The following is a 15119-nucleotide window of genomic DNA, read 5'->3' on the forward strand; positions in this document are numbered from 1 at the left end:
AACCAGATTTCCTCATGCAGTTGAATTTCCATGAGTGACCTGTTGAAAATACAAACCTCTGATTCAGTAGCCTTCTGGGTTATACATGTGCATGGGTTAAGGACAAGGAAATCTGACCCCCTTGCCTGTGATCTCCCAAACGTACTCCTCTCATCCCAATAGCACTGCTGCATCTGTGCAGGTTAGCTGAGTACTTACTTTCAACCACCAATATTTACAGAGAGGCCTGGGCTACATAAGGTGTTCACATGACATTATGACGGACCTAGAGGCTTCCTGGTTAAAGCACAGGAGTCACGTACTATCCACTACTTCACCAAGTCCCTGTTACGTCACTTGGGACAAGTTAATAACTTGGTTTTGCCCTTCTGTTAAATAAAGACAATATTTCATTCTCACAGGGAAGCAAATCTTCGCTAATTGCCCAGTAGCTGCAGACACCCAAGTTGGAAAAGAAAAAATACATGCTGTCTATACTAGTAAAAATAAAACACAAGACATGCATGCACACAGACACATGCCATCTTTGCAAGTGTCATATCAACACGTTGCTCCTCTTTTTCTGGTAGCTGGCTAGATATTAGTACTTCTGTTGCTCCGGGCTTGTGATTGATCTGCAGAACTAGTCAGGGTGGAGGAAGGGAAGAAACAGAGAAAGACATCGCTGGTGAACTGGCTGATAGTCATTTCCCAAGCTCGTGTCCATCTGCTTCTTTCCATGTGCTCTAAAAACAGATTAAGCACAGCTCTTCACAGGAGCAACCCCTGCTCTTGGCTTCCCTGAGATCTATAGAGGAGCACTGCCATTTGCAGATCCTTCCTCCCACACACTTCAAAAATACTCTAAAATTAATTCACCTAAATGACTTTAAGGGTTTGAGATCTTTGGTAAAACAGACAGGTAAGTAGTTACTGTTTAAAATGGGTATTTGACAGCTGACTGTGACAGTAAATCATTTTAGATGACTTACAAAAATAAGTTCTCCATTTTTCACAGTCCAAGATTACTACACTTATGCTCTGCATGGGTCAACCCCTATCTGCCAGACAGGAGCCTCCTCCAGCCACAGTAAAATAAGTTTTTACAGAAATACAGAATATAAATAGCATCACATTAGCAGATGGGCCATTTTATAGTGGGTTGGCATTTCTTACCTAGAGTAATTTCTGTCACAGGTCACACTTCAAACAGCAGGTTTTTGTGCACTTCAGTTGCTTTAACTACTCTTTCACAGTGCCGAAACTATTTAGTGACATAAAATCATCTTTACAAATGCTTTTCACAATCAGGAACTAATGACTAACAACCCCAGGTGCCACAGTACAGCATACGAAAGAGAAACCTAAAGCAATAGTTCCATCTACTCTCAGCTTGGGCTCAACTCTCAAAAAGGATCAGACCTCAGTAATTTGTTATTAACTTCCAAAAAAGATCTGAGACTAATGCAAAACAAAGTACCACTACAAATCTTCCAGGACAGAAGAGCTAAAGTCTCTTTTTCTAAAATACATAAATTAATAGGGCTACTGCAGAGGACAAAGTACTATCATCCTGCAGAGAAAATAAAATATAACTCTAAATTAAGAGCAAGTTAATTTAAACCAACTATGAGCAAAATGCTACTGTGCACAATTCACATTGTGTTCACAGAATATACTGCCACAGAGAAGTCAGAATATCTAATACTATGGCTGAATTTTGAAGAAAGCTGAGTAACGTTTTGATCATTAGCATGCATATCCACAAATATTGTTATGATAAGGACAACCAAATTTCACATATTCACTGGAGTTGGGATGGAAGCCCATAGCCTATCCTCTTAATACTGCACTACATGCTTGACTAGGTGTGTTGGAGATTGCACCAAGTGGAAGGGAGGTAGATGAAAGAGGTACCATAGCTTCCACTAAAATTTCGATTACTCAGTTCAAGTCAAAAGACTTGCTAATCCATTGTGTGATCCTGCATGGCAGATTTTAAATGCCCAGGTCTTTCTTAAAAGAAAGAAGTTACCAAAATGTAACAAGAGAGCTGCTCTGTTAAGGCAGAGCTGAGCTGGTTTGGGCCACACATGACATTCAACATTGCAGAAAGTACTCAGAGTAAAATTGGTGCTTTCTACTGACCAAGCAAAATACTTTCAGTATCATTGCTACCATTATACCAACTGAAAACAAAAATCAGCACTGGATTTAAAATCCAAGGCATCTGACCTTGCTATTGAGGAGCACTCAATGTGCCATCCAGGTCTTCCTCTTCCCCAGGGAGAAGTCCAAGATAGCTCTTGAGGTTTGGCAGCCTTCCACAGGGCAAAATCTTTACCATATCGTTTATCAGTATTGACTGTCAAGAATAAGTGATTTGTTATTGGGATATGTCTCAGAAAGAATGGACAAATGAAAGCAAAAGGAAATGCGCATGTAGGGAACAATTCAGATTTTATTCTCAGTTGCCCAGCTTCTTTTTGCTGTATCTTTCCTCCCTTCCCCCTTACACAAGGTTTCCAGTTTGTTGAACAAATCTTTGCGGGAGAAAGAAGCAAAACAAAAAAACTCCAGACAACTTTGAAATACGTATCTGCAGGCTAAAAAAAAAAAAAAAAAAGGGTTCAAGATTCTTTAATACATCTTATCCTTTGAGTCCCTGTGACCTTATCTGGTTTTACATCTTTCATTTAGTTACTTATCAGCCAGATTTCTACAACAAACAGGTTGCTCTGCAGTGAGAGAGGTAAAAACCATTTTTTCTCTGGGCCACAAATCATTTCTCATTCTATAAAATCAAAAGCAAGTGCAGAGAAGAACATCAGAACTGTTCCTGGGCAGCAGCGACATTCCAGTATCATTTTCACCAATGTCTTATTGAAAGACAAAGTCTCCTCCCTAACTATATTTGCTGCTTCCTTCACTATACAGCCATTTTTGCCACAGTACTGCAGAGAGGTGAATCATGTTCAACAGTTAGTCCCTCTTGACTCCTAACTCCCATTCAGATAAATGCTACTTCCAGCAGAAACTACAGAATGGGGTTCTAGAGTCTCCATTTTTTTGTTAATACATGATCTTGTATTTGACAAAATTATATACCTATTTGGTTTGAAGGGATCTAGCATAGCAAATGACTCACATTGCTCTAAGTTCCCTGTTCTTAATTATTTAACGTTGCTCATCTGTTTAATCAGCAGTGATGTTAGACTTGCTTATCCTTATTCCAGATCACTAATGAAAATACTTTGTATTACTGGGTCTAGACCAATTCCTGTAGGATTCCAGTATCGACTCATTTTAATGATGATTCTCCACTGACAGTCTTTTTTGGAGATCTGTTAGATGGTCATTTTTCTTGATCCATTCAGCTTGTACTTTACTGATATATAAAGTCAATTTCTATTCAGAATTTCATGCAATATTAAATGAGGCACACTTTAAAAAAAAAAACTATTACACCTGCTTCATCAGTCAAACTTGATAAAACTAGGATTATATTCCTGTCCCTCTATGTCTTATGAACCGATTCTTCACCTCGGCTTTTTCATTATTTTGCCAAGCTCTGGCTGACCAGTATCTGATGACTCCATCCCATCCTTGCCTTTTTTGAGTACTGATACAAAAAAGCACTATTCCCATCTTCTGGGTGACAGACTAAACAACAGTCACAAAATCTGTAGAAGTAACAGTACCTCTGGAGGCCATCTAGCCCAACCCCTCTGCTCAAAGCTGGGTCTCTTAGGAAAGGTTGCTCAGGACCTTGTCCAGTTGGGTTTTGAATATCTCCAAGGATAGGGACTCCACAACGTCTCTAGGCAACCTCTTCCAGTGTTTGATCACTCTCACAGTAAAAAGAGTTTTTTTCTACATTTAAATGGAATTTCCTGTATTTCAATTTATTGCCTCTTGTCCTGTCACTGGGCACCACTGAGAAGAGTCTGACTCAGTCTTCTAAGATCCTCCCTAACTTTCTTTTCTCAAGGCTAAACAATCCCAGGTCCCTCAGCCTCTCCTTGTATGACAGACACTCCAAGCCCTTAATCATCTTTGTGGCCCTTCACTGGGCGCACTCCAGTATGTCCATGTTTCTCTTGTACTGGGGAGCCCAGACCTGGACCCAACATTCCAAATGAGTCTCACCAGGGCTGAGTAGAGAGGAAGGATCGCCTCCCTCAACCCGCTGGCGACACTCTTCCTAATGCAGCCCAGGGGATAGTTGGCCTTCTTTGCCATGAGGGCACATTGCTGGGTCATGGCCAAGTTGGTGTCCTCCAGGACGTCCCAGTCCTTCTCTGTAAAGGTGCTTTCCAGCTGTTAGTCCCCAGCACGTTCTGGTGCATGGGGTTATTCACCTCAAGCTTTGTTATGGCAACAGCATTTTCTCATTGTTAAGTAAGAGTGCTAGTCTCCTTTATCCAATATTATTATTCTTTTACACAGTTTGGAGAAACTGTGAGGCAGCCTGCAGAGCTAACAGAGCTCTAAAACACAGCACTGATTTGTTTCAGGGAGCATCAAGAGGGAATTGCCTTCACAGCCTCTGCTCTCCTGGATGATTCTGTTTTTGATACCACACCCTGTAGCTGCCACTGTTTGCTTGGGTACTGTCTAGGATATTCAGCAATGGAAACATTCTGGATTCACAAAGAAGAGACTGACCTATAATCTACCTATTTTTAATTTCTGGATGGAAGGAAGGCATAAAAAAAAAAGTCCTATTTTGATGTTCTACTTGAACAACAATAGTCATTATTAAAAGAAAAAAAAAAAGCTCTGAAAAGCCCCAGACACTGGCAAAAAATAACATGTTGCAGTAGTTATTCTGTAAGATTGAAGTTCTGAATGCAGTTCTTAACAAGAGTTAAGAACAAATAAAAAAGGCATAATACCTTAAAACAACTTCTGTGCTTACGTAAAAAAAACCACACCACACTAAATCATAGCACATCTCTAGCTACACTCAGTTGGGGACCACTGTGCTACTATATGCCTAGGGCTCATCAAGAGGGTAATTACAGCCTATCAATAACTTTCTCTAAAGAACTGTCAAAATACATTCCCTCTGCAAGTTATAATGCTGAAACAACTCCAGAGCAGAGCTGTGAGAATTTTTTGGCTGCAATTCCTGAGCATCAGCCTCCCAAATTTGTTCAGTAATTCCAAACAGATTTTTTAAATGAAGAAATGCTGAACTTCAGTGTACAAAGGATGTAGACCTGCATCAAGCTCTCCTACGTGAAGAGTCGATCACACCCAACTTATGGAAACTACAGAAAGCCTCAGCAATCCTGCTCAGCAGCTGGACAACTGCAGCAAAGAGAACAGAGCAGGACTACAGACCTGCTTTACCACAGTCTATCAGGAAACCTACCATCCCTCACACAGTCTGCTCAGCAGTAATTTGGTCATGAAAGGAGTAAATGCATCTGGTTGGTATACATCAGAAAGGTGTAACTGCCCAAACAATAACACAATAGATGGTGTTTCTTGCATTTACTCTTGACTGCCTCATCACTGGCTAGCGCAAAGGCTGAGAAGATAACCTCATTATTAAATTTGTATGCATCACTCACAAGCATTTAAATAAAATTTATTAAGAACCATAACTGTTCTCAGGTACCCAATCAAAGGTATAAAAATAAATAAATATGAAAAGAGACAGAGATTTCTCTTACACTGGCAGCAGTGAGTGCTTCAATAAAAAACTATTAGAACAATGTGGTCTTAACCAAAAAGTTGGCTACATACAACAGGTTAGAAAATTTTTTCAGGCTGTTCTATGAGGCTTTATGCATAGATAAATCAAGAGTTTGACAAAGCATTAATACAAATTAGTGCACGAACTTACCTGCTTCATCTTCTGCATCAGGATAAATAGTAGTTAACACTCCATATCTTTTTCCCCAAGACTTAACATCAAAATAAACATTGCCTAATAGAAAATAAATGTTTAGTTTTATATCAAAGATGGGGTACATTCACTCTGCTGATATGATGAAGAGATAACATTTCCCTGAAAGCAAACCAAAACAAAATGCCATTGAACTTCCATTTGAAATTCTGATCTAGAAATTCAGAAATACTGCGCAAGTAGCAGCACTTCCATGTTATTTGCTCTCCAGTAACTTCATTGCATTTGTTCATTTTGCACATGAAGATAACTGTCTTTTTTTTGATGGAGATCTCACTGAGTTCTTTCCTGCCCTCATACAATCAGCAATCCCCTCCACAACTGAAAAGTCTATTACTATTCCAGTTATAATGCAATTGAATCCTCCTGCAACCACCAGCTCTGCTAAAAAACTTCTACACTTCGTGCTTTGCAGACACATGCTACATAGCACATAGGAGATGCCCATCCCCTGTTTAGAGTTAACAGGGTTCCCCACCTATCTTGTAGCACCCAGGCCAGGACTTCCCCACAGGATTTGACATGACTGTTCAATTACAGTAAAAAATTATGTTAGTGACGAGTTACATTTAACATACAAATTGAGCAACAGTTGTTCTGTGCGGTCACATCATTGTGGATGAGTTGCTCACACCCTGTCTGCTAATCAACAGAAGGAAAACCTGGTACAGGGTATCTCATCTGATCACAAAACAGGATTAGAGAGCACTGATATCCTGTCCACGTGCTAACATGGAGTTGCTTTAATATAAGTCTTACCTTCTGAGGTTGCATAAGCTTGTCCTCTAGCAATTATGTTTTTTATAAAGGAAACTATCTGAGGAATGTTTTCAGTCACTCTCATATATACTGTAGGAGGAAGGACCTTAAACAAAGAAACCGTAACAGCTTATTAGCCTGTGTGTGAAATATACTGCTGATAAGCCACTTCAACTTAAGAAGCGTCAAATCTCTTTAAAGAACATTCTGCTCAATTTTATCTTTCCAAAAAAATGTTGCAAATATAAAAAGTCATAGACAGCATTTAAGATATAGGTTAAAAAAAAAAAGAAAGTTTGAGGAGCAGGAAAAAAAAAAAAAAAAAAAAAGAATCCACTAATTTTCTCCAGTGGCTTACTCTCTGCTTCTGACAGTACTCCAGACCAGAAGCAAAGTCATCTGAAGTCAATAAAAGAATATTTTATGTCTTACATGCTCAAGACTAGGCTATTTCTGTATATTAGTAAATACATATTATCAATGAACCACAGCTCAGTTGCATAAGGCACAAAAAGTCCTATTCCTAAATAAATGTAACACATTCATTCATCTTCCACAACAGTCAGGGTTTGATTTTTTTTCCTCTCCCCTTACTCAAAAGCCATTCTTCCCCCCCAAAAGAGTGAAAAAAGTAAATCAATATTCAATATCATAACAATACTTCACCACAGAAGCAGTCAATCAATTTATTTCTTCAGATCAAACTGTCAAAGTCAGATTCCTTACCAAAATACAAGCTTTAAAATACTCTTAAATTTAGAAGTTCAAGTATCTGTACCTTCAAGGCAGCCATATCTTGTTTAAAGTCTTCTTCATAAATACGAGCAAGAGCTACTGGTGATATACTCATCTGAAAAAGAGAAGCAGATTACTAAATCATAAATCAAAGTAATAATATAAAACACTGCAATCTTTTATCGGTGAGTTAATAGCTAATTGGAAGACTTACAGAGCCCCCAAGGTAAAGAGTCAGAAGGCTTACTAAACTAAAATTCGGGGGAAGGCTATGTAAGTTATTTATAACTGAAAAGTGGTATTTCATTTACACTTTTGAGTTACCAAAATATTTTAATATCAATCTTTTAAGAGAAAGCAACTAAAAACTAAATTAATAAACTCCTTCCCTCCCCCATTATGTTTCTCCTGAGAGGGTCTTCCACTAGTGACAAGTTATACTACAGAACACAGGATGTGAAATTCACTCAACTTACTGTCAGGGCATACTGATACAACCTGCATGTCAGAAAGACAGATCATAGACTTGCAGGATCAGGCAGGATATTAATTTTAAGTGATGAAGGAAAATAAGATATTTCAGCTAGTCATTGTTACTCTCATATATCAATACAATCAGAGAAAATTAATTGAAAGTCAGTTTCATATTTTGCCAAGTACAGTAGTTCTCAAACACCTTTTCCACATTTCTCATTCATGTGTTGACTGACAGGAACAGGCATCTTCATAGAAGTAAAGAATACATGCAATCCAAAAGGAAAGAGGCAATTTGCACATGACAAGATACTTGTCCCAAATATTCAGAATAGGTCAGGGCTTGAAAGATATGCGATAGCAAAACCTGCCCTAGCAAGCAGAAGCATGATACCGAAGTGTTTCTAATTAGATTTTTTTCATCTTCTCTGAGGAAAACGTACTGGGCAGGAGCCAACATAGTGACATTCTCTCCAGCTTGCAGGTAACTGAATCATTAACAAAATAAATTCGGTTTCACTTCTACCGTTCACTACGGGAGCATAGTTAAGGAGTCTGGTTTTCAGATTGCAGGTGCCTACCATGATTTGAACAAGCTACTGGACAAGCAGCCAAGAGTTCTGGTGAAGACAAACCAGATGCTCATCCTGCAATAACGCAGATCCTCAGCACCAAGAAACGAAGGCATGCCTCTGCCTACACATCACGGTGTTCTTCCGGACACCAGCACTGCACTTCATCTCATTACCCAGCTCAGCTGCTGCTTTGATCAACAGGAAGAGAAAGGCACCTAGGGGGAGACAGGGAAATTCCTCCCATCCTTAGATGTCCAAAATGCGAGAAGATTCATCTCCCTCTCAGATGACTACAGAGGGAACATAGCATGATCATCATAGACAAGATGCCCAACTTTTGGACTCTTTCTATATGAATCCCAGAGGATGGGGAACAAAGGGAGTCGGGCATGTTGATCCTGACACTATAATGCTTCAGGTACTGAGGGCCCAACAACAAAAATCAAAGCACACAGCCAGAGGCCTTGGCTGTCCAAACAGACTGCTCAGAGCAGGGCAGACACCAAGCAACCAACCAACAACACAAAGATTTCTTCAGAAAACAAAAGAATGGGGTAAATGAACATAAATTCTTTTAAAACATGATGCCATTTTTCCCCCCCATCAAATGTGGAAGCAAATGTCCATCATGTTCTGACAATAAAAAATTTTAAATGCATACACACCGATTTAAATGCGGTATTTTTTTTAGAGTACTGACTTACTGCCTTAAAAAAGGCTGGAGGTAAGTGGAAAAAGAGAACAAAAAACAATTTCTACACAAGAGCAGTAAGCTAACATTCTTTTGAATGTAGTGCCTTACATTAAACTGCAATAGTAACTGTTTATTTAAAAATTAAATTAAAAAAGACACCTGTCAAATTCTCTGGCTCCAAGAAACTACCTTAAAGCTTGCAACTGTAATTTGATCCAACACATTCATTGATGATCCAGAAGACATGAGTTACAGATTAAAAAAAGCAAAACAAAACTCATTAAAGAAAGAAAACAATTTAAAAGCCAAAATGCATTCTTAGCATTTTAGAGTTCAAAAAAAGGTTTAAAAAAATAAATAAATAAATAAAAATAATTCACCAAGTTCAGTTGATTTAAAAAAATAAAAAGTCTGATTAAAATCTAACTGGGAGCTACTTATAACCATAAAACTTCTAATGAGGTCAACAACCCTGAGAATTCAATTAAAGGTTTGGTTGAGTTGATGCTTTTTTAACTCTACCATTTTTATATTAATCCAACCCTATTAAGGCCCCAATCTCATCAAGACTTACCAGTACACTCAATGTCAACTTTCAAATAGGCCGTGAATTCAAACAGGGTTAAGCAAACTTTTTAAGATGCTGATGCCACACTTAGCTGGTGCTCAGCACCTTTCAGGAGTTGCCCTCATGTATATGAGATGGTAGAACTCTGCATATCATAATGTTTTATATTGTCAGCACCTCTTTAATGACCGATGCTGAAAGAACATCAGCAATGATACAAAACTTTTCTTCAGAAAACAGTCTGAAACGTACTGGCTGATATGTTTTGTTTTGCTTTTGGGATAAGACACTCTTCAACTCTACTGAAGGTTTACAGTGGCTGTTTGTTTCCCACTGGCCTTCCAGATACAGTGCAAGGTTGTAAGTACATCTGCCCTGAGTGCTGTAATACAGCCCATGCTGCCTCTCAAGCTCTACACAGTTTCCTCCGCACAGAGGTCTATGTCAAACCCTCCAGTTTCCCAGCCCCTCTAAAGCCAAAGGTGACTAGAGCTTTCAAAATTTATTATACACTAATTAAAACAAAACAAAACAGAAAATACAGCTAGGTCTTTTCCCTATGTAAATAGCTGTAGAAAATACTGAAAGTTTGGTTGAGAGATTGTAACTAATACCTACCTCATTGGCTCTTTTAATTATTTTGTCATCTATATCTGTAATCCCCATCACCATGATTACTTCAGTTCCAAAAAAGCTAGTCATTATTCTTCGAATTATATCAAACCTTACATAGGAACTGGAAGAGAAAAAAACATGAGCTTTTAAACATGCATCAGTGAGAATAAATTTAAATAAAAATAACCAACACCACTAACACCCACAGAGACATGCTAAATTAGCCAATACTTGGAATAACAAGGGTTTGAGTAGATAAAATGCTTTTCCAAAACTAGTTGAAACCTGCAAAAAAGTCAAGTAAATTTCAGTTGAACTGGTCTACCCTCTTCTGGCATTAGTGACACATTACATCATATTTTCTGAATTTTTTTTGGTTGCATCTCTTTAGCAAAACTTCAGAGAGAATTTGAAGCTACATGTTAACCAGAAGACTTTCTTAAAGTAAACAAAACAGACACACATACGAACAGATCATATATTCTTAAAAATAAAAACCCTTAGTCCTTTTAAATTTTAACAGGTTTTGAAATGCCACAGGGCAGAAGAACACAAAGAAAACAATATAAAAGGGTTCAAATTAACTTTGTTTAGAGTCAAACAACAGCTACAGCTATTAGTTACAAATAAACGATTTCATTAACACATCACAAATCTTTTCTGATACCAGAGAACAGATACTTTTGGGGGTTATTTTGTTTTACTTATACTTGAGAATCAATTTTCAAAGTTATTCAGGTACTTCATGCTAAAACACAACTGTTAATACTATCAGACTGATCAATGTATAAGCTGTACAGGCCTGCAGCAGCCTATTGCTGTTCCAAGACTCTCCACTCAAAATTCTAAAAACATGCTTTGACTAAGTAAAATTCAATTATTATGTGAAATACTAAAAAGTGACTAGAGGCTCTCAGCCTATGCTGCAGCACACTGAGAATCTTCAGCCTCCATTGACTTTGAAGAGAACTGAGTGTACTGCTCCTGCAGGATGGAGTCCAAAAGAAAATTCACAGATCTACAGTTTTCCATTCCACCTAAATGAACTGCAGCAACTGTGTCTGTCAAAGCAAGCAAGTGTAAACAAACATCACGAATGGATCTGCATCCTCTCCCTTAGCTGCAGGGACGAGGTGGCATTAGGATTCAGGTTTAAGCATATGCAATATCTTGACGAAGAAAAGTTTTCTGTTTTTTACCTTTTTCTGTTCTCATTATGTTCATACTAAAAAAGGCTACTTGAAAGGCAGCACATGCTGCCAGGTAGGCAGTTATTAATGAATATCAGCTATTGCAAGTGGTGCTCATTTAATGTTGTGACATGACTGCATGAGAACATTAAACTGCTCTTTGGACTCCTTTCAAAGGAACAATACCAGCATCAAAAGCTTAAAATTAGATTTAACAGCTCTGTAGTTTCAGTTCCCAGAACATACACAAATTTTGTACTGTTTCCTCTCCTGTGATCTTCTAACTTAATTTTTGGAAGAAACACTGCAATGAGACAGATCTGACATCTCAGAAAGCAGGTTCCTTACAACTTCAGTATTAAACAAACTGAAAAGAAAAAAAGCAGACTGAAAACCAAGGGGGTGGTACACCAGGTAAAATGCACAGAATGAAATCTCTTCTTGGGCTTGGGATTATTCTTATGGCAGAACACTGAGCTAGGAACCTGGATCTTAACCAGGCCCACACCAGCAAAGTCAAGGCTAGTCTCAGAAATCTTTTATTTGTATAGAATAAAATTTGGATGTTGTATCAAAGCACACAGAGCACCTGTTTTGAATCCTGGAAGCAGAAGCATGCTAGAGAAAGTTGGTTTATTTATAGAAATAAGGAATCAGGGAAGGGATGATAATTCAGTTCTTAAATTCTTACTAAGGGTCTCAAGCCCATCTCCATTATTCATTTCTGCAGCATTACCTTCTGCATTTGTTGTGTTTGTCATGACTCAAATGTAAAAAGGCAGGGGAAAGAAAGGAACTTCAGTGATAAAATGGTATAATGGTATGCTGGTCTTAAAAAAAAAAAAATTACAAGAGGGATACTGTAGCAACTATGGCCACAGTAATCACTCCATTTGATTTCATGCTCTTTCCCAAAGCATTTCCTGGTCTGTAGGCCCCCATCAGGAGCATTCATTTCAGTTGTGCCTACTAAAATAGTGCTCCTGCAGCTCTACAGTTAGACCTAGCTACTGGGGGGGGGGGGGGGAGCGGGGAAATAGTCCTAACTACCCTTTCTCAAAGCAGTATATAAAGAGGTCAAAAATAGGTGCCACAGGCATATGGCCAGCTTCCAGATCAGGAAAGCCTAAAATTGTTAGTTCAAACATAGGATAAAAAGCAATGGATAAAAGAACAGGCAGAGTGAGGTCTTTTAACCAAAAGAATCTGAACATAGGAAAGCAAGGAGAACCACCAACAAAAACACATTCAAGAGACACAGAAGAAGCAAGACCAAAAGGTGAAATTCTCAGGCTTAAAAAGGTCATACTCTAGATCCACTCTATCACTTAATACCTGTTCTAGCAAACAGAAGAATGAACAGAACACGTAAGGGTCATATAAGCTATTGCCCTGCACAGCCTTAAGTGTTGTCCATACCTCCCTTTCTTCAGTACAAAGTTAGATCAGTGAGACTTTATGTTAAAAGAACACCATGCACATGTACAGAGAGCAAAGATACTGGAAGGAGAAAGAAAAATATGAACAAGAAAAAAAACAAAAGAAATAGTAGTTGTAATATCAAGATTTGGTGTAATTCACTGTGCCAAAACTATGTATAATACCAATATAGAAAAAAGTTACTGAAGAGTGGATTCCACTGGACCGTAACAACAGGGTCATCCTCAATACAGCGCTTTAGAACAGCGATAAACAGAAGTGCTGCATTCAGCTTTCTGGAAACAGTAGTATTGTGCATCCTGTTCTCCCCTCTCCCATTTTGCTCCTCATGGTATTAAATATTTCCTTTTACTTGGTGTCTTCCTCAACACTTGCTCTCAAGCTCTAAACCACAAAACTGGTAAATTTAAAAAGGTTTTAGAGAACTGATCAGCTGTCTCCTAGTGATGGAAGCGCTTCTGCAATTCTTCTCCCTGTTATGCTATGAGGTAGCAGAGAAGACAGGGCCTATGGTACTAGGAGAATCTAAACTGAATAACAAAGAAATGTACTGATATGTTTTTACATAATTGCTCTCAAGCTATGATTTCAAACTGCAGTTATTTCAAGATGAACAGTAATACTCAACTGCACTACAGTAATTCTAGATGTAAATACTCTAGGATTTTAAATGCTCTAGATGACCCTGCTTGAGCAGCAGCATTGGACTAGATGATCTCCAGAGGTCCCTTCCAACCTCAACCATTCTGTAATTCTGTTAAACACACATACTGTTAAGAAACTTCTTTTTTTGGTATAAAGTTCCCCTTATGTATAAGGTACAAGTGAAATAATTCAAGATGTTATTTTCTTGATTCTTAGATCACTAGTATAGAGCTAGGATAGTTTTCTGGTAAGACTGGACAAAAGCAAGGAGGATAAAGACAATAGTACATACACACAATGATACAGCAGCATTTAAGGACAGGTTGCCAATAGTATTTTCATACAGTTAGCATTTTTAAATTTCCTTTTTAAAGAACGAAGCAGCAGTTATCCTTAAGTAATACTTCTGCCATAGCTAAGCCCTGAGGAAAATGCAACACAAGTTTCAGAATGAAGCTGATACAACAGCAGAGGTTATGAAATGCCCTACATTAAAAATGAATTATTTACATATACAGCCTTTGATGTTCATATAGTTGGCAGTTATCTGGAACATTGCTACTCTTCCAAGCAGTCCACTGAATCTTGTTCTTTTAAGAACTATGAGATATGAGCTCAAGAGCAGCTGAGCTGCTGCAAGTTCCATTATCTTCACAAGACGCTGCAGGTGTTCTGCACATCTTCAGATCAGGTAAGTTTAAAACAACTGGCAGCAACCTTCTCTGAGGCAGTTAAAGTATTCTTGCAAAATTACTTACAACGAAGCAGGTTTGTTATTGTAATTATTCTAATGACCTGCTGAGAAAAATGCTGGTCATTTTTACACGTTACTACGGGGATGTTACTACGTGAAAAGGCTTTAAAGTTAGATGGGCTTTCAGAGAACATCTGATTTTTAATCTTAAGAACATCTTTTTAATAGTAAAACAACCCTGAGCAGCTTTTCCTTGGTGCAGACACAGTATCCAAACTAAATTCAAGAGAAAAATATGTTTCGTATTTTGAGGCTATACACATTGCAACAAAACGTTCTGCTTTAGAAGCCTAGATGTTCTACTGTTTGCTCACACCAGAGGAATTAAACAAAAATAAGCAAACTATACAGTTTGCCTTCTAACTATTCACAAAAATATGACCTGAAAGAATTAACATATGCCAGGTGAGAAGCCAAATTAGTGCATAAGATTACGCTACATCATGTTAAGATGACCTGAAATAATTCACATATCTTAACAGAAAGAAAAACAAAACTATTAATAGTTTTCTCCAAATTATTTTGCTCCCCCAAAGCCTCGCTGCCGGCGACCGAGCCCGGCAGCGCTACAAAGCGAGGCAGGGCCCCGGCGAGCCGTGTCACCGCTGGGCGGGCTGCAGGGACCCACGGCGGCGCGCGTTTCACTTGTCAGCCCCGCGCGCCCGGCCCGGCACCGCCCCGCAGGCGACACGCGTGGCGCGGGGCGGGGGCAGCACTCACCAAGCGTGGCCCAGGTGCGCGCCATCGTACACCGTCGGCCCGCAGCTGTAC

At 38.7% G+C, this 15119-nt stretch overlaps 1 protein-coding gene across 4 annotated transcripts in view; it reads right to left on the bottom strand.

The window, feature by feature from the left end:
- Positions 1–15113, bottom strand: part of CARS2 (cysteinyl-tRNA synthetase 2, mitochondrial) — a 45364-nt gene extending 30251 nt beyond the window's left edge. Inside the window, exons 1-6 of one of the 4 annotated variants that reach the window (XM_026068052.1) lie at positions 15069–15113; positions 10323–10440; positions 7437–7508; positions 6659–6764; positions 5837–5848; positions 2215–2344 (exon numbers count right to left, since the gene is read on the bottom strand). In XM_026068052.1, the coding sequence (XP_025923837.1) occupies positions 2215–2344; positions 5837–5848; positions 6659–6764; positions 7437–7508; positions 10323–10406 (404 nt within the window). In that variant the 5' untranslated portion in view covers positions 10407–10440; positions 15069–15113. Of the gene's footprint in view, positions 1–2214; positions 2345–5836; positions 5921–6658; positions 6765–7436; positions 7509–8448; positions 8658–10322; positions 10441–15068 lie in introns of those variants that run through there. The other 3 variants (XM_026068050.1, XM_026068053.1, XM_026068054.1) reach the window with 3 other exon arrangements.
- Positions 15114–15119: the final 6 nt, after the last annotated feature.

Source organism: Apteryx rowi, unplaced genomic scaffold (assembly GCF_003343035.1).
Source record: "Apteryx rowi isolate R43461 unplaced genomic scaffold, aptRow1 scaffold_267, whole genome shotgun sequence".
Classification (NCBI taxonomy): domain Eukaryota; kingdom Metazoa; phylum Chordata; class Aves; order Apterygiformes; family Apterygidae; genus Apteryx; species Apteryx rowi.